An 18,032-nucleotide genomic window follows, 5' to 3' on the forward strand; every position below is an offset into this window, starting at 1 on the left:
ACATGTCACCACGCTCAGCTACTAAAACCAGCTTTTTGCTGCAGGTGAGGCCTTAACTTCATAGTTGGCTCTAGTATCTGGCCCTTGGCAACCCAGTACCCTGCAGCTGAGTCAGAATGAGGTCTCATCACCCAGAAAGTTAATAGTTCTCAGCCCCTACTACATTTAACAGGGGTCTATTTCCACAGCAGACACATGCACACAGTGGACACTTCAAAAATAATTTATTTCTGATCACAAGAGGGAAACAACAGAAGCAGGTAGGCAGGCCTTCACCTGTGCTGTGGACTTCTTAACTCCCTAGTAGGTTGGGGCCCCATTCAGACAGCTGCAGGGTATGAGGGGCCTCATGGGCAGGGAGAGCCGGACAGGGAGGGCTTCACTGCCTGGGAGCATCCAAGTACTTCCACCACTGCAACCAATTTGACCAGCTTGCTGTTCACTACAGTATCTTGCAATCAGACCATAAGCCAGGTCAGTCAGAAGTGTAGGACCTGTTTAAAGGATTCACTGGTCCTAAGCACCTGTTTTCTATTGTCCCCACTTTCTAGGTCCCTGTTTGCCTATGGCACCAGGTCAGTGAGTGGGGTCCAGGTCCCCAACTTCCCAAGCACTATGAGGAAGGGCAGGAAGGCCAGGCATGAGGCATAAACAGTCTTTATTGGGCTCACACCAGGAGTCCATGGGTCTTGAGGACATCTGTGAACTTGTTGATTTTCTTCTCCAAGTTCTTTTCTGCCTGCTTGCGCAGTCTCTGTAGGACAAGGAAGGAGGTGGGAGGTTGTTACCTGGAACCCCTTCCTCAGGATGTAGGTCCCACAGAGGCACCCTGTGCTCACCATCAGCTGCTTCTTCTTCCGGTAGTGAATCTTGGCCTTCTCCTTCCTCTTCTCCTCCAGGGTGGCTGTCACTGCCTGGTATTTCCAGCCGACCTCGTGAGCCAGGCGCCCCAGGTAGGCAAACTGGGAGGAAGGGGGTTGTTAAAGACAGACAGCATCCCCATAGGGGAAGTAAACTGTTGTAGTGATGGGACTTCCCCCCACCCACACTCTCCCAACCAGCTGTTAGGAAATGTGACCATCCCCCTCTTGGCATCAGCTGAGCCTTTGGCGTTATCGGCATTGCCCGCGGTGGCATCCGCAGACCATCGTGAGAAAAGACATCACTTGCCATTAGGGTTCTACTGCCCTTAACCCCCCCCCAGGCAGTACGTGGGTGACCTGGAACTCACCTTCCTCGTGGGCTTCAGTCTTAAGACCTTAAGGGCAGCAGGGACCACCATGCGCTTTTTCTGTTGAGAAGAGAGGCTTATAGAGGGGTGGTAGAGCTCGTGGGGAAACGCTGTTGGGTATGGGGTGTCTCAGTGGATTTTATTTTTCACAAGGATCAAACAATGTAGGTAATTTGCCAACATCATAGACACGAGTGCGTGGGCAGGCAGCCAGGGTCTGAGCCACTCACCTTGTCGTAGGGTGGTGGGATCCCATCGAACACTTTGAGGCGTTCCAGGGCAGCCTGGCCTCGCTTAGTCTTGTGGGGCAGCATGCCTGTTGGCAGAGGGTGTCTGTCAGCACAGCTTCTGAGGCAGCCCTCCAGTATGGTGGGCTGAGGCGGCCTCAGATGGTAGTGCATGTGGAGTAGTCTCATGGTTGGGAAACTCGAACAGAGTGGGAGATGTTGTCATCATTGGCTGCCACCCATCCCCCTTTCCCCTCCTCCCTCAGGACCTGCTCACCTCGCACAGTCCGCCAAAAGATGCGGCTAGGGGCCCGGAAGTGGTAAGGGCCGCGGGAAGGGTTGGTGTTCATCCGCTTGCGGAGGAAGGCCAGGTACTTCACTGCAGGGAGGGAGAATGAGGGAGGACTGCCTGGTTGCCGAGGTCTCAGCAGCACTGCCACCCCACTGCCGTGATCGGTCCTGCAGGCTCTCCCCAGTCCTCTTCCCACGTCCTAACTTACACTTATTTCTGTAGAAATTCCCAGAAATATTGATGCCCTCACATCGTACAACCACCACCTTGCGGCCTAGATGGGGATGGAAGGAAGAGCAGGGTCAACCAGGGCTCCAGCTCAAGGACCCAAAACACTTCTGCCACTGAGGGAAGGGAATGGCTGGCAGGTCTCAGAGCGGTGCATGGGGTTGATCTCATGGTCTTGAGACTCAAACGAAAGATGGTGATTGTTGCTCATCACTGACCTCCAGCTGTGTGTGTCCTGGAATGGGGCAGATGTGGACACTTACCAAGCAGCACTTGTTTGGCCACGATGGCTGCCAAGCGGCCCAAGAGATGGCCTCGGCCATCTAGCACCAGGACCTGTGGGAGAAAGATGAATGAGGTTAAGGATTAACAGGCTGACATGCCCACCCCAAAACACCATCACTTTATGCTGCCCCTCACCCCAGCTGCTTCTCCTTAGCAGCTCAAAACAAGAGCAAGGCTAACCTATCAGCCTAGGGGTGGACTCCAAAATCCCCCTCACAGGTCATGGACTCCAAGATTATTTCTGTACACATTATATCTCCGATCCTTAAGCCACCTAATACCCTTCATGTGTAAGACGTACTTTATGTTATGTCCTGCATTTCTTCGGGTCTCAAGCGGTCCTCCTGCCTCAGCCTCCCCGGTAGCTGGGATTATTGGCACAAGCCACCACACCTGGTGCTATCCTAAATTTCTTAACAAGAAATTTAACAAGCATTTAAGGTGGGAGAAGATGAGACTAGTCAAAACGCCCACCCTGGGCCTGAATCCCTAGGTCAAATGCTGAAGCACAGATCCTCAGCTTCAGAGGGACGATCAGAAGCCCAACTTAATACAAGGGGATAATTTGGATTGTTACATACCGTGAGTAACACAGTATGCTCTGTGCAACACAGTATATATGGTAATTGATGGACTATGGCAAGTAGATCTCACGCTTTCTAAAACACCTATGAGGCAGTGGAATACCCAATGCAAATTTAAACATTTTACTCCGCCTTAAAAACTCTCCAGTCAGGGTGTGGTGGCGCATGCCCATATTCCCAGCGTTCAGGAGGCTGAGGCTGACAATCCAAAGTCGGACACCATGGGCCACACAGTGAGACTCCATGTCAAAACTAGAGGTGGGGGATTCACTCCCTCAAGCTGATCCCTCCCCCCATCTAAAACGAGGCTAGCCATCGAACCGAGCAATATATCCGCGCTATGGGGAGACTCTCAAGCTGACTCTATCCCACTTGTCTAGATTCCCCTCCACCCCCCCACTCAAAAACGTGGGAGACGCAGAGAGCCCATCCCAGGTGCAGCCTCGCCTCACACACAATCGACACGGCTGGGACGAGGGGAACTGAGGTGCGCCGAGGGCCCGGGCAGCCGCCTGAGTCTTCGCAAACTTAACTGTTTCGCCTTTTGCCCCAACATCAGCCCGATCATCGATCTAAGTCCAGCCCAAACCTCACCCTAAGTCCTGCCAACGTTACCCGGCAAAGATTGGCAGTAAAAACCTTTTCCGGTGCTGGAAACCCACACCCCTCACCTCGGAAAGGAACAAAAAGCCGCGTCCTTGCCATTTCCAGAACCATAAAGCCGGCCACGGTTTTCTATGGCCACGCTTGGTTCCCCTTATGCCAAAACAGCTCCATGCTGATTACTTGTCAACTTTAGGCTCCATCGTACACGTGGAAGGGAGTCGGAAGCCCCAGCTCGGCTCTCGCCCCGACCCTGCCCGACCCCACGCCGCCCGGCCGGCACAGAGCACCAACCTGCCCCTCCGCCATCTTCGGCAGCCGCCTGGAAAAGGAAGAAGTATTGGCGCAGGGTTTCTTATCCCTTGCTGCAGGGGCGGAGGAAGTGATACAGCCCGAGCCGCGTGACGAGCTCTCCTTCTTCTCATTGGTCGAAGTTTTTGGCGCGTGCGCAGTTTTGCCCCGCTGGAAGGCGGGTTTTTTTCTAACTGTCCAATCCAGTGTACGCTGGTGGAATCTGGGCGGGGCGAGGGGAGGTCACATGGGTCTTCCGGAGGCCCGGCGGGGACGGTTGCCGTACAATGGATCTCGTCCGTGTGCGTTCGTCCCCGCCCGGGAAGAAGGGCAGCGCCATGACCCCCAGCGGGGCTCCGACCGAAGGCTGCAGGGCATGCGGTGGCCCGCAGAGGGCGAGCCCCGCGTAGAACCCCGTCTGTAAAGCAGGTGGAGGTGCGGGACCCAGTGCGAGTTCGACGAGCCGTACATGAATGACTTCCCCGCAAGAAGCTTTTCTCTTGTGCGGCTCTCAGTGTTTGATTGGCTTGTTCCTCGCCCCCTTCGCCCCCCTCCCCGCCTGTCCTGAGGCTTGAACTCAGAGCCTGCGTGCTGTGCCTTGAGTTTTTTCACTCAAGGATGGCACTCTACCATTTGAACCACAGCTCCACTTCCGGCTTTTTGCTGGTTCTCACGGACTTTTCTTATCCGAGGTGGCTTTGAACCACCGCGATCCTCAGATCTCAGCCTCCTGAGTGGCTGGGATGACGGGCGTGAGCCACCGGTTTCCTGCTTTGGCGGTGTCCTTTCCCCTGGGATATCCTCCCTGCTCCCATCTTTCTTCCCAGAGCTGTGTTGGCAAAATCCGATGTCCTATGGCCCAAGAGTCCCGTCCTCTAGAGAAAGCCAGCCTGCCTGATCTATCCCGGCCTGGGTGAATGACTCCTGGGGCTTCCACACTGTGTAACCTTCACTACAGCATGTGGCATCCTGTTCTGAGAGTCCAGAATTTTCTTCAAAGACCAGGAGTCCAAGGAGGACTGGGGTGCTTCTGCCTCCCATTTGGGTCCTAGCTATGTCCAGATCTAGGCCCGGGACATTCCTCCCTTCTCCCCCCACACCTTACCCAGGAGGCCTCAGAAAACATTGCATTAACTGAAAAATGGAAAGCTGTTCACTGCACTGTTCACACCCTGCCCCGTCCACACACAGGCTGCACAAGGCTGGTAGAAAAGAATGATTTATATACAAGTTCATTGAGACAAGGGCTTTGTACAGAGGTGGGGAAGGAGGGTGAGGGCTGGGTTGGGACATTTTGTCCATGTTGGGGAGACAGGCAGTGTGGGCAGCCCAGCCCGGGAAAGGACCAGCCTGCAGCCAGCTTCCTTTGTGTCCTGGCAGTGTGTCCTCTGGCAGGTTTCTCCTCTTGCTGGGCCCCAGTGCCTTTACCTGTCACGTTGGATGAACAAATGTTACTCTTACTAGGTTATTAAAAGCTTGGTAGAAGCTGGGTGCTGGTGGCTCACGCCTGTAATCCTATCTACTCAGTAGACAAACCTGAAGATCATGGTTCAAAGCCAGCCTGGGCAGAAAAGTCCTTGGAGACTCTTGTTTAATTTTTTTTTGGGGGGGGAGTCCGGTCGTGGGGCCTGAACTCTGGGCTTGGGTGCTGTTCCCCAGCTCTTCAGCTCAAAGCTAGCGCTCTACCACTTGAGCCACAGCGCCACTTCCGGCTTTTTTTTCCTGCGTATGTGGTGCTGAGGAATCGAACCCAGGGCTTCATGCATGCAAGGCAAGCGCTCTACCACTGAGCCACCTTCTCTGCCCCATGGAGACTCTTTTTTTTTTTTTGCTGGTCATGGGGCCTGAACTCTGGGTCTGGGCGCTGTCTCTCAGCTCTTCAGCTCAAGGCTAGTGCTCTACCTCTGGAGCCACAGCGCCACTTCTGGCTTTTTCTGTTTATGTGGTGCTGAGGAATCGAACCCAGGGCCTCATGCTTGCAAGGCATGCACTCTACCGCTGAGCTACCTTCCCAGCCCCCCATGGAGACTCTTATCTCCAGTAAACTGCTCAGAAAGAGTCAGAAGTGGGGCTGTGGCTCAAGTGGTAGAGCTCCAGCCTTGAATACAAAGAGGCTCAAGGACAGCATCTAGGCCCGAGCTCAAGCACCAGGACTAACCAAAAAAAAAATCATTACACAAAAGAGGGAAAGTCCGAAGTTCAATATGTCTCTAAAAAGAAAAGAAACAACATGGTTATTGAGAGTGGGAAGACTGGCTAGACAGAAACAAGAGTGGAAAATGGGAAATAACAATGGAGTTTTGTTTTCCTGTTATGAGACAGAGTCTCCTTATGTAGCCCAAGCTGGCCTTAAGCTTCTGATCCTTTTGTCCTCAGACTCCTGAGTGATGAGATTATAGGCATGTACCTCCATGCCCAGCTGAGAACTTTGTATGTGTGTGGGCATGTGTCAGTGTCAGTTCTAGGGTTTGAATTTAGGGCCAGTTCTGCTCAGTTCTGGTATTCTGTCGCTTGAGCCTCAGTTCATTTCCAGCTTCCCCCCCCCCCCTGCCCCCCCCCCCCCCCCCCCCCCCGGCAGGGGAGGGATTACTGATCCTGTTCTTAAACTTATGGCTTGGGTTCTGTCCTTGAGTTGTTTGTTTGTTTGGTTGTTTGGTTTTTTTGCCAGTCCAGAGGCTTGAACTCTAGACCTAGGTGCTGTCTGTGAGCTCCTTTCGTTCAAGGCTAGCACTCTAGCACTTGTACCGCTTTTTCTGTGATTAATTGATGATCCTTAGATCTCAGCCTCTTGAGCAGCTAGGATTACAGGAATGAGCCACCAGAGCCTGGCTCCTTGAGCTTTTCTGCGTAAAGCTCATGCTCTATCCCTTGAAACACAGCTCCAGTTCAAGCTTTTGTGATATTTAATTGGAGCCAAGAATCTCATGGGCTTTCTTTTTTTTTTTTTTTTTTTTTGTTGGTCGTGGGGCTTGAACTCCGGGCCTGGGCGCTGTCCCTCAGCTCTTCAGCTCAAGGCGAGCGCCCTACCATTTGAGCTACAGCACCACTTCCGGTTTTCTGGTGGTTTATTGGAGATAGAAGTCTCACGGTCTTTCCTGCCCGGGCTGGCTTTGAACCTCGATCCTCAGATCTCAGCCTCCTGAGTAGCTAGGATTACAGGCATGAGCCACCAGCGCCAGGCCTCATGGGCTTTCTTATCTGGGCTACCTTTGAAGTTCAGTCCTCAGATCTAAGCCTCCAGAATACCTAAGATTACAGGTGTGAGCTACTGGTCCCCAGCTCATTTCTAGCTTTTTAAAAAGTCCATTGGAGTTAAGACTCTCTGGGATTTGTCTACCAGGGTTGGCTGGGATCCTCAGATCTTGCCTCCTGAGTAACAGGATTACAGGCTTGAGTCACCAGGGCTGGGCTTGAGAAGTATCTTTTGTTTGGTTTTTTGGAAATGGGGCTTGAACAATGGGTCTGGGTGTTGTCCCTGAGCTCTTCAGCTCAAACCGAGTGCTCTACCACTGGAGTCATAGCAGCTACTTCTGTTTTTCTGAGGATTCATTGGAGATAAGGGTCTCAAGGCCAGGTGCCGGTGGCTCACACCTGTAATCCTAGCTACTCAGGAGACTGAGCTCTGAGGATCGAGGTTCAAAGCCAGCCTAGGCAAGAAAGTCCCTGAGACTTTTATCTCCAATTAACCACCAGAAACAAACAAACAAACAAACGAAGTGGTGCTACGGCTCAAGCAGTAGAGGGCTAGCCTTGAGCTGAAGAGCTGAGGAACAGCCAGGCGGGTGCTTGTGGCTCACGCCTGTGATCCTAGCTACTCAGGAGGCTGAGATCTGAGGATTGCGGTTCAAAGCCAGCCCGGGCAGGAAAGTCCACAAGACTCTTTCTCCAATAAACCACTAGAAAACTGGAAGTGGTGCTGTGGCTCAAGCGGTAGAGTGCTTGCTTGCCTTGAGCTGAAGAGCACAGGGACAGCGCCCAAGCCCAGAGTTCAAGCCCTGTGACTGACAAAAACAAAACAAGACAGAGTGTCTTGGACTTCCTGCTTAGGCTGGCTTTGAATCACAATCCACAGATCTCAGCCTCCTGAGTAGCTAAGATTACAGGCATGAGCTACCAGTGCCCTTTGAGAAGTGTTTTTGTTAGACTCATCTGGTCCTGGAAACCTAGCATTTCCACACGTATTTACATTCTTTTCACCCCCCCCTCACCTCCCATGGCTCCTCCACTCCCACCTCTCCGTCATGGGGTTGAACTCAGGGCCTGGGTGCAGTCCTTGAGTTCTTTTGCTCAAGGCTAGTGCTCTACCACTTTGAGCCATGACTCTATTTCTGGTTTTCTGGTGGTTAATTGGACTTACCTGCCAGGGCTGGCTTTAAACCATGATCCTCAGATCTCAGCCTCCAGAGGAGCAAGGATTACAGGCCTGAGCCACCAGCACCTGGTCTCCCATGGCTTATATCCTTGTGCCAGTAGCTGAAGTTACTTGAACACTTTGAATTGTGCCATCCTAGAGGCTCAGCTAAGACCATTCCCTCTGGAATCCCAGGTCATTCCTGCCCCCAGGGGGCTACTCTGTCCTGGCCCATAGACTCCTGCATCTCCCAGGGTCCCTCATTCCCTCAGCCAACCCCCCTGCTTGGTATCACTCCTCTTGGACCCCCACTAGCCAGGCTGTCACTGAGCCACACCCATGGTGATCAGTGCCAACTCCTCTATTAAAACCAGCAGCAGGGCACCAGATGCTGGTGACTCACGCCTGTCATCCCACACGCTCAGAAGGCTGAGATCTGAAGGTAGTAGTTCAAAGTCAGCTTGAGCAGGAAAGTCCAATTAACTACCAAAAAGTTAGAAATGGAGGTGTGGCTCAAGTGGTAAGAACACCAGCCTTGAACAAAAAATCTAAAGGATAGCATCCAGGCTCTGAGTTCAGACAAAAATCAAAGCCAGAGCTGGGTGCTGGTGGCTCACGCCTGTAATCCTAGCTACTCAGGAGGCTGAGATCTGAGGATCGAGGTTCAAAGCCAGCCGGGGCAGGAAAGACCATGAGACTCTTATCTCCAATAATCTACTGGAAAACCAGAAGTGGTGCTGTGGCTCAAACAGTAGAGGGCTTGCCTTGAGCTGAAGAGCTGAACGATAGCACCCAAGCCCAGAGTTCAAGCCCCACAACCGGGAAAAAAAAAAAAAAAATCAAAGCCGGGTGCTGGTGGCTGAAAACTGTCATCCTAGTGACTCAGGAGGCTGAGATCTGAGGATCATGGCTTGAAGCCAGCTTGGGCAGGAAAGTCCCATGAGAGCCTTATCTCCAATGAATCACTAGAAATCCAGAAGTAGTGCTGTGGTTCAAAGTGATAGAGCACCAGCCTTGAGCAAAAGAGCTCAGGAACAGTGCCCAGGCTCTTGAGTTCAAGCCCATGACTAATAAAAAAAAATAAAAATAAAAAATCTCACTCCAGGCTTTTATTTTGGCCAGTCCTGGGGCTTGAACTCAGCCTGGGCGCTGTCCCTGAGCTTCTTTTGCTCAAGGCTAGCACTCTACCCTTTGAGCCACAGCTCCATTTCAGGCTTTTTCTGTGTATGTGATACTGAGGAATGGAACCCAGGGCTTCATGCATGCTAGGCAGGCACTCTACCACTGAGCCACCTTCTCAGCCCTCACCCCAGGTTTTCTAGTTCTCCCCCAACCTCTTCTTTGGCCCAGAGGGGCATTTTCCTCACTGCCTCGGCCCCTCCCCTGCCAGCGGCTCTCCTGTCTCCACAGAGCCTCAACACTGTCCACACCCCATGCACGGCCCTGGCCTCTGTGAGGACTCACCAAGATGAGGCTGTGGCCAGGTCATCGCTCCTGCAGCAGTGTATCCTGAGGGCGGGGGGCAGGGGGCAGCTGTGGCCCCCACGGGATCAGCCTTGGGCAGGGCAGGGCCTCCAAGCCACCCCAGTCCCTTGTAACCACCACCTCCAGGCTCTGCCTGCCTGGCTGGCTCACCTGCTCCCCGGGGTGGGGCAGCGCCCTTGCCAGCCTCTGCCAGCGCAGGTACCAGGCAGTGGCCAGCAGCAGTAGGAGGGCAGCGGGCAGCAGCAGCAGGAGCAGCAGCAAGGAAGGCTGGGAGGCGGGCAGTGCTGTCCCTTCCAGGGCCCCGGGAGTCGGGGGCAGCAGGGTGGAGGAGTCTGGGGAGACAGAGGAAGCTGGGTAACCAAGGAGGAGAAAGGGCCTTGTCAGGGAGGGTAAAGGAGGCCTGCCTGGGGTTCACGGTAACCTCACTTGGCTTCTGGCCTCTCTCTAATTCAATTTCCTCATCTGCAGTAAAAGCTGGGTATCGTAGTTACACATCTGTAGTTCCAGCAAGTTCCAGGCCAGCCTGGAGTAGGCTCAGAGTTCAAGCCCCAGAACTGACAAAAAGAAAAAAAAAGAAGTCCAGGGAATATACAATATGCTTAGAAGACTTGGAACAGAAAGGGATTATATTTTAGTTTGAATCCTCCAAGTTTAACGATTTCTAGTGTTTGCCGGGGTTTGTCTTTTTTCTCCATGTAGTAGGTGAGCTTTGTGCAGGAACAGGTGGTCAGTTGTCTGGTTTACTGTCTGCCAGGACCTCAGTGAGTGTACAGACAGATCATCCACAGCTAACAGAGCCTCTGTGCACAGCGGAGCTGCTCCACAGCCTCGAGGGGGTGTGTGTGTGTGTGTGTGTGTGTGTGTGTGTGTGTGTGTGTGTGTGTGTGTGTGTGTGTGTGTGTGTGTGTGTGTGTGTGTGTGTGTGTGTGTGTGTGTGTGTGTGTGTGCGCGCGCGCGCGCACGCGCACGAGCGCGCCAACACTGAAGCTCAAACTCTGGGACTTGTGCTCTGTTTTAGCTTTGTCACTCAAGGCTAACGCTGCTCTTCAGGCTTCTTGCTGATTCATTGGTGATCAGGGTGCCCTGGAGTCCTTGAGTAGCTAGGATTTCTAGCTGTGAGCCACTGGCACCTAGCTCCTATTTTCTTTTCCTTTCTTTCTTTTTGAGCCAAGGTCTTAGCACGTTAAGAAGCCTCCCATAGAACTCAGGCTCAAGGGAGCGCTTGCCTCCCTTTCCCCAGTAGGTGGAGTTATAAGCATACATGGTTCACTAGATCATGTTTGAAAGTACTGAGTATAAAATGGGTGTGGTGGCACATGGCTGTAATCCCAGGATGGAAGAGTTCAAAGCCAACCTGGGCTGAGTAGGAAATTGGAGAGCAGCCTAGACTTGAGAAACAAAAACCACCAATAGGGGCTGGGAAGGTGGCTCAGTGGTAGAGCGCTTGCCTTGCATGCCTGAGGCGCTGGGTTCGATTCCTCAGCACCACATAAGCAAAAAGAAAAAAGCAGGAAGTGGTGCTGTGACTCAAGTGGTAGAGCACTAGCCTTGAGCTGAAGAGCTGAGGGACAGCGCCCAGGCCCAGAGTTCAGGCCCCACAACCGGACCCCAAAAAAAAAACAACAAAAAAAAACTCCCCACCAATATAGAGCGCTAGATACTGGAGATAGATAATGTGTTGAAAGGTACTCTTTTGGGGGTACTGCATTCCATAACATGTGAATGGAGATACAGGCTGGGGGGCGGTAGAGTGCTTGCCAGGCAGGTGAAAGAAAATTAGGAAAACGATGGGAAGAGAAAAAGAGTGAATTTTAAATCACTGCAATGAAGTTCAACAACATAATTACAGGGAAGAGGACAGCGGTTCTCAGGGCTCAGAGATGGCAACTGGTGGCAGGTGGTTTGCGGTGATGGCACAAAGTCTCTGGATCCTGGTGGGGACCCCACCAACCTGGGCAGAAGGCAAGACTGCCTGGGTCACACACACACACACAAACACACACACACACACACACACACACTGCAGTGGATCACTGTCTCCCCTCATAAGACACTGGCTGCTAGGTGTGCTGACACTTGCTTGTGATTCCAGTGCCAGGTAGGCTGAGGCAGGTGGATGGATAGAGTTTGAGACTGGCCTGGGCCACACAGCAGGATCCAGTCTCAAAAAACAACAGGAGGCCAAAGCCGGTGGCTCACACCTGTCATCCTAGCTCCTCAGGAGGCTGAGATCTGAGGATTGTAGTTCAAAGCCAACCTGGGCAGGAAAGTCCGTGAGACTCTTATCTCCAATGAACCAGCAGAAAACCCTAAGTGGCGCTGTGGCTCAAGTGGTAGAGCACTTGCCTTGAGCTGAAGAGCTCAGAGATAGCACCCTGGTCCAGAGTTCATGCCCCCACGACCAACAAAAACAAACAGGAAAGTTGATGAGCAAAGACCGAGATCATATGACCGGAAAGATGGCTGTCTATAAGCCAAGAGAAACATAGCTCTGGCTGACAGAAAAACCATGTACTTGACCTTGTCCGGGGGAGTCCACTGCTTTCTGTGGTTTAGGTCACAGGTTTGTAAGATTTTGTTAGAGCAGCAGCAGCAAACTAATACACAAGTGGACAGCAAGAATTGTTACACCTGAGTAAAGCTGGTAGACAGGACCCTTGTCAGGTTCCTGCTTTGGTTAATTTCTATACTTTGGTTAATTTAAGAAAATGAGTCTTAGCTGAGCACCGGTGGCTCATGCCTGTAATCCTAGCTACTCAGGAGGCTGAGATTTGAGGATTGTGGTTCAAAGCCAGCCCGGGCAGGAAAGACCGTGAGAATCTTATCTCCAATAAACCACTGGAAAACCAGAAGTGGCACTGTGGCTCAAGTGGTAGAGCACTAGCCTTGAGCTGAAGAGCTGAGGGACAACGCCCAGGCCCAGAGTTCAAGCCCCATGACTGACAAAAAAAAAAAAAGAAAGAAAAAGAAACTGAGGCTGGTGGGTCACTGGTGGCTCATGCCTGTCAGCCAAGCTACTCAGGAGGCTGAGATCTGAGGATCGCAGTTCAAAGCCAGCCGGGGCAGGAAAGTCCATGAAACTCATCTCCAATAACCCACCGGAAAAGCAGAAGTGGTGCTGTGACTCAAGTGGCAGAGTGCTTGCTTTGAGCTGAAGAGCTGAGGGACAGCACTCAGGCTCAGAGTTCAAGCCCCTCGATCAACAAAAGGAAAAGAAAAGAAAAAAAAAACTGAGGCTGAAAATGAGGGAGAGAGTAACACTGTTTGGAAAGAAACGTGCTAGCCGGGCGCTGGTGGCTCATGCCTGTAATCCTAGCTACTCAGGAGGCTGACATCTGAGGATCGAGGTTCAAAGCTAGCCCGGGCAGGAAAGTTCGTGAGACTCTTATCTCCAATAAACCGCTAGAAAACCAGAAATGGTGCTGTGGCTCAAGCGGTAGAGCGCTCGCCTTGAACTGAAGAGCTGAGGGATAGCACCCAATCCCAGAGTTCAAGCCCCACGACAAAAAAAAAAAAAAAAAGAGCTGGGCACTGGTGGCTCATGCCTGTAATCCTAGCTACTCAGGAGGCTGAGATCTGAGGATCGCGGTTCAAAGCCAGCCCGGGCAGGAGAGACCGTGAGACTCCTATCTCCAATAAACCACCAGAAAACCGGAAGTGGCGCTGTGGCTCAAGTGGTAGAGTGCTCGCCTTGAGCTGAAGAGCTGAGGGACAGCGCCCAGGCCCAGAGTTCAAGTCCCACGACCGACAAAAAAAAAGAAAGAAAGAAAGAAAGAAATGTGCTCATTATCTTACGCCTGTAAATGTAACCCCTCTGTACATCACCTTTACAATAAAATACATAATAAAAGGGCTGGGAGAGTGGCTCAGTGGTAGAGTGTTTGCCTTGCATGCATGAGGCCCTGGGTTCAATCCCTCAGCAGCACATAAGCAGGAAAAGCCAGAAGTGGTGCTGTGGCTCAAGTGGTAGAGCGCTAGCCTTGAGCTGAAAAGCTGAAGGACACTGCCCAGGCCCAGAGTTCAGGCCCCATGACTGACCCAAAAAAAAAATAAAAAAAGTACAAATACATAATAAAAATAAAGATGCTGGGTGCCAGTGGTTCACACATGTAATCCTAGCTACTCAGGAGGCTGAGATCTGAGGATTCTGGTTCAAAGCCAGCCTGGGCAGTAGTCCATAAGACTTTTATCTTCAATGAACCAGAAAACCAGAAGTGGTGCTGTGGCTCAAGTGGTAGAGTGCTTGCCTTGAGCTGAAGAGCTAAGGGACAGCGCCCAGGCTCAGAGTTCAAGCCCCATGACTGACCAAAGTGGGGGAAAAAAAAAGAAAAGGTAAAGGACGGGCTGGGAAGGTGGCTCAGTGGTGTAGTGCTTGCCTAGCATGCATGAGGCCCTGGGTTCAATTCCTCAGCACCACATAAAAAATAAACAAAAAGGTAAGGGACAGCACCTAGTACTTGAGTTCAAGCCCTAGTATACACACACACACACACACACACACACACACACACACACACACACACAGAGACCATTGTATGTGCGGGATGAACTTGAACATGCTCTGTGGAGGCGCGGGGCTGAGGAGGGTCCCAGGGGAGGGGGTCAGGGCTGGTGGGCTGTGGGGGGTGTGGGGCAGGGGCTGGCGGGCTTGGGGGCTGGGGGCACAGTTACCCGGCTGGCACTGCAGCTCCAGGCACCGAGAGAAATTGCGGCGGGTGATCCAGGGTTTTAGGGCCGCCAGCTGCCGGGCGGTGTCCTGCAGGAGGTGGGAGATGTTGGTCTGGACGAAGCGGAGACAGCTGGGGAGGGGCTGGGGGCAGGGGAGGGACATGTCACCACCACGTCACCCCTCTGCAGGCTGCACTGAACTTACGGGAGAGAACCCCTGAGCCTGAGGAACTGGAGGCCCGGATCCCCCAGGAACGAGCTCCTCAAACACCCCACAGAAGCCACGCCCTGGTGGCTCATGCCTGTCATCCCAGCTCCTCAGGAGGCTGAGATCTGAGGATGGAGGTTCGAAGCCAGCTGAGCAGGAAAGTCTGTGTGACTCTTAACTTCCAATGCACCCCCAGAAAAGCCAGATGGGGAGCTGTGGCTCAAGTGGTAGAGCGCCTTTGGCTCAAGTGGTAGAGCGCCTTGAACATAAAAGCTCAAGGACAATGCCTAGGTCCTGAGTTCAAGCCCCAGGATTGGTGCACACACTCCCCCCACCCCAAGACCTAGTGGTAATGCCCAAGGGAGCTGTGTACCCCATCCTATCCCCATCTGCCCCCCAGGTTCAGAGCTGACCTGGAAGGGGCATGTGGTGACAAAATGGATCTCTGTGTTGACCTTCTCCAGGAGGGCGTGCAGATGAGCCCCGGCCACTGCCTTGAGTTGCTCCATCCAGCGCTGAGCCAGAAGCAGCCGCCACAGAGCCGGGCACAATTCCTCCTGCCAGCAGGACCCATCCCTGTCACTGTCCCGGCAGAAGGAGGGGCCTGGCCTCTGGCCTGGGGCTGGGGAGGAGGCCAAGGCCTGGAGTCCTGGAGCTGAGGGAGAAGTGCCTGCCCTCTCCTGTCCTTCCCCCCCCCCTGCTCTGTCTGCCCCAGGGCCTCTCCCACTGTGACTCACCTCCTGCAGGTTCGAGGCCACCGTGACTGGGTAATCTTGAAGCAGGTAGTCAGACTGCAGGAGAAATCAGGGTGAGGCCTGACTAAACTCAGGGAGGGGGGGAACAAGCCTATGCCCCAGAGCTGCTGAGTTGGGGGGAAAGGGGTGTGGGGGCGCTCACCAGCTGTCGGATTTTGACTTCGAAGTCCGAGGTGATGGGGCTGTGGCTGAAGGCGCAGCTGGGGGTCGCGTGGAGGCCAGGGCTCAGCAGCAGCAGCAGCAGCAGCAGGGGTGACTGGGTGGGGGGCTTGCTCAGTTCAGGCCCCATCCTGTGCTCCCCACTTTGCCTCTTCTCCCCTCCTCCTCTCTACCCTTCCCTGTGACCCAGGCTTCTTCGACTTCACCTTCCTCTGTCTGTGTCTGTGTGTCTGCGTGCTGAACTCCCTGTCCCTGAGTTTCTTTTTGGCTCTGGGCTGGCGCTCTACCACTTGAACCACAGCTCTACCTTGGGCTTTTTTGGTGGTTCACTGGAGATAAGAGTCTCGTGGACTTTTCCTCCCCGGGGCTGGTTTTGAACCTTGATCCTCAGATCGCAGCCTGCTGAGTAGCTGGGATTACAGGCACCCGACTCTTCCTCTTGTCTCTGGTCCAGCACCGTCCTTTTCCCACCTGTCTCTTCCTCCCCTCCCCGCCCCCCCTCCCCTCGTGCCCCCACCTCCTCTGTCCCCCCTACCTGTCCGCCCCCCTCCACCTGTCCCCCTCCATACGTACACTCCAGGCCGGCGCCAGCACTGTCATCTCGGCCGGGACCCCCTCATGCCTGTGGCCGGTTCCTGGAGGGGACAGCAGGGCGGGGCTGTGACCCGCACCCCGCCGCCCCTGCCTGGCCCGCCCCTCCCGCGCCGCCCCTCCCCGGCCCTTGATGTGGCCAAGTTTCCGCCGCCCCCGGCTCCCCCCGGCTTCCTGCGCGAGCCCCGGGAACGGTGGAAACTCATCTCCCCTTCTAAGAACCCCGACGTCCGGTCCCCGCACGCTCGGCACCCCCCCCTGCAGGTCCCCCCCCCGACCCCCAACCACCGCCCCGCGGGGACCCGGGGTCCCCGGGCCCCTCACGCACAGGGCTGCGCCGGGGTCCTGACGGACAGCCCCGCGGTGAAAGCGAAAGGGAGCCGGGCCGCGCGCGCCCCCTGCCGGCCTCGGGCGGCGCTGCCGCGCGGATCCCGCGCGCCCGGCCCGGCCCTGCCCCGTCCCGGACACCGCGCGCCGGGCCCAGCCCGGCCCCCGCGCGCCCCAGCCCAGCCCCAGGCCCCCAGCGCGGGATCCCCCTGGAGTCCCTCCCGGCGCCCCCTGCCCGCGGCAGCCCCCCACCGTCCAGATGTATCCGCAGTCTCGTCTTTTTTTGGGGGTGGGCAGGAATGAGCCTTAAGTACCCTAAGGCGAGGGCTCTGCCAGTTGGGCCATGCCCCCCAGCAGGTCCGGGGTGTAGAGCCCAGGCTAGCCTTACTCTAGTGATCCTCCTGCCTCAGCCCTCCTCCCCGGTGCTGGGGTGACAGGGAGGCGCCTCTCATGCTGGCTTCAGAATTGGAGCAATTGTCAACCAGTCCAGCTGCCATTATTCTGGTTCTCTCCTGGATCATGGGCCCCCCTCCCCTCCCCACTCTCTCCCTCCTCTCCCCACCCTCCCCCTCCCCTCTCCCAGGTGTAGCCTGTGAAATCCTGCCTCTCTAGGGCTAAAAGTCCTCACCACAGCATCAGTCCCAGTGCCCGCCTCACATCTTGCCTTCTATCTTCCTGCTTTTTTCTGTTCACAGTTGATGCTCAACCACTTGAGCCACACCTCCAGTCCAACCAGCCTTCTGAGCTGTGACTAAGGTGGGCATAATCCTGCCTCAGGCCCTTTGCACTGGCTGTTCCCTGGCTCAGGGAGGGAGGTTCTTGCTCCAGGTATCTGTATGACTCGCCTCCCCCTCCCCCCCATTTCTATCCATCAGGTCTGCTTAAGTCTTCCTGACACCCCTTTCCAAATTGTATCCCCTCCTGGCAGTCTTAGCCCTGCTTGGTACTTATCACCTTCCTGCACACCCTGTGGCTTAGTTATCTTTCATTGTCGTTTGTCACCATGGAGACACAGCTCTAGAAGTTTCTCCACAGATATTTGCTGAGCGGAGGGTAAATGGGTGCTGAGTTGCCTCTTTTCCTCATCATATAATGAAGAGGTCTGGTTTGGGTTTCTGTTTCCTGGATATTAATCTTTGAGATCTTCACAAGTATTGGAGATGTCACTGTTCTTCACACCTGAAGTCATGTCAAGGTGACTGGGAAGAGGTTGGTCTTGCCAGAAAAGAGCAAAGATATGATCAGAGGCCTTTTTATTTTTGTTCATCGGAGACTGAAGTTTGAATTCAGGGCCTTCAGCTTGCTAGGCAGATGTTCTACCATTTGAGCCACAACCCCAGACTCAGAGGGCTAGAGTTTTAGGCCAGCATCTTCAATAAACAGCAAAAAGCCTGAAGCAGAAGTGTGGCCCAAGTGGTAGACTGCTAAGCCTCGAGGGAAAAAGCCAAGGGAAAGCACAAGGCCCTGAGTTCAAGCCCCAGTACTGGCACAAAAAAAAAGAGAAATTACACGTCGGGCTGGACACGTAGCTCAGTGAGCACTTGCTCAGCATGTGTGAAGCCCTAAGTTTTATGTCCAGATTACAAAAGCATTTAACAGACCCTTTTCCTTTTTGACAGTCATGGGACTTGGGAGCGCTCCCTGAGCTCTTCAGCGCAAGGCAAGCATTCTACCACTTGAGCCACAACACCACGTGTGGTTTTCTGGTGGTTCATTGGAGTCTCACGGATATTCCTGCCTAGGCTTG

At 54.0% G+C, this 18,032-nt stretch overlaps 2 protein-coding genes and 4 non-coding genes across 9 annotated transcripts; all 6 read right to left on the reverse strand.

Annotated features, from left to right (window-relative positions):
• Positions 1-641: 641 nt before the first annotated feature.
• Positions 642-3,817, reverse strand: Rpl13a (ribosomal protein L13a). The gene is made up of 8 exons (XM_042700273.1): positions 3,745-3,817; positions 2,242-2,314; positions 1,959-2,024; positions 1,736-1,837; positions 1,462-1,547; positions 1,232-1,291; positions 840-962; positions 642-754 (listed from the first exon to the last, which is right to left on the reverse strand). Exons 1-8 carry the CDS (start codon positions 3,757-3,759, stop codon positions 668-670), a joined length of 612 nt encoding a protein of 203 aa, XP_042556207.1. The 5' UTR covers positions 3,760-3,817; the 3' UTR covers positions 642-667.
• LOC122125914 lies at positions 1,086-1,171 on the reverse strand. Its single transcript, XR_006150799.1, has one exon. It is a non-coding gene; the product is annotated as a small nucleolar RNA SNORD35 (small nucleolar RNA).
• On the reverse strand, positions 1,355-1,423 carry LOC122125913. The gene has a single exon (XR_006150798.1). It is a non-coding gene; the product is annotated as a small nucleolar RNA SNORD34 (small nucleolar RNA).
• On the reverse strand, positions 1,611-1,694 carry LOC122125911. Its single transcript, XR_006150796.1, has one exon. It is a non-coding gene; the product is annotated as a small nucleolar RNA Z195/SNORD33/SNORD32 family (small nucleolar RNA).
• On the reverse strand, positions 2,116-2,199 carry LOC122125912. Its single transcript, XR_006150797.1, has one exon. It is a non-coding gene; the product is annotated as a small nucleolar RNA Z195/SNORD33/SNORD32 family (small nucleolar RNA).
• Positions 3,818-4,944: 1,127 nt separating the features above from the next.
• Positions 4,945-16,304, reverse strand: Flt3lg (fms related receptor tyrosine kinase 3 ligand). 4 transcript variants are annotated; one of them, XM_042700270.1, is made up of 9 exons: positions 16,287-16,304; positions 15,941-16,002; positions 15,351-15,464; positions 15,191-15,244; positions 14,867-15,010; positions 14,249-14,387; positions 9,728-9,909; positions 9,557-9,625; positions 4,945-5,169 (listed from the first exon to the last, which is right to left on the reverse strand). In XM_042700270.1, the coding sequence occupies exons 2-8, from the start codon at positions 15,965-15,967 to the stop codon at positions 9,578-9,580; spliced, it is 708 nt and encodes a 235-aa protein (XP_042556204.1). In that variant the 5' UTR covers positions 15,968-16,002; positions 16,287-16,304; the 3' UTR covers positions 4,945-5,169; positions 9,557-9,577. The 4 variants fall into 4 exon arrangements, with proteins under 4 accessions (XP_042556204.1, XP_042556203.1, XP_042556205.1 ...); XM_042700269.1 differs by lacking the exon at positions 16,287-16,304 and adding an exon at positions 16,170-16,193; XM_042700271.1 differs by lacking the exon at positions 16,287-16,304 and having other exon boundaries at positions 14,249-14,333; positions 15,941-16,046.
• Between the last annotated feature and the right edge of the window lie 1,728 nt (positions 16,305-18,032).

Source organism: Dipodomys spectabilis, unplaced genomic scaffold (assembly GCF_019054845.1).
Source record: "Dipodomys spectabilis isolate Male_0828 unplaced genomic scaffold, ASM1905484v1 ptg000266l, whole genome shotgun sequence".
Classification (NCBI taxonomy): Eukaryota; Metazoa; Chordata; class Mammalia; order Rodentia; family Heteromyidae; genus Dipodomys; species Dipodomys spectabilis.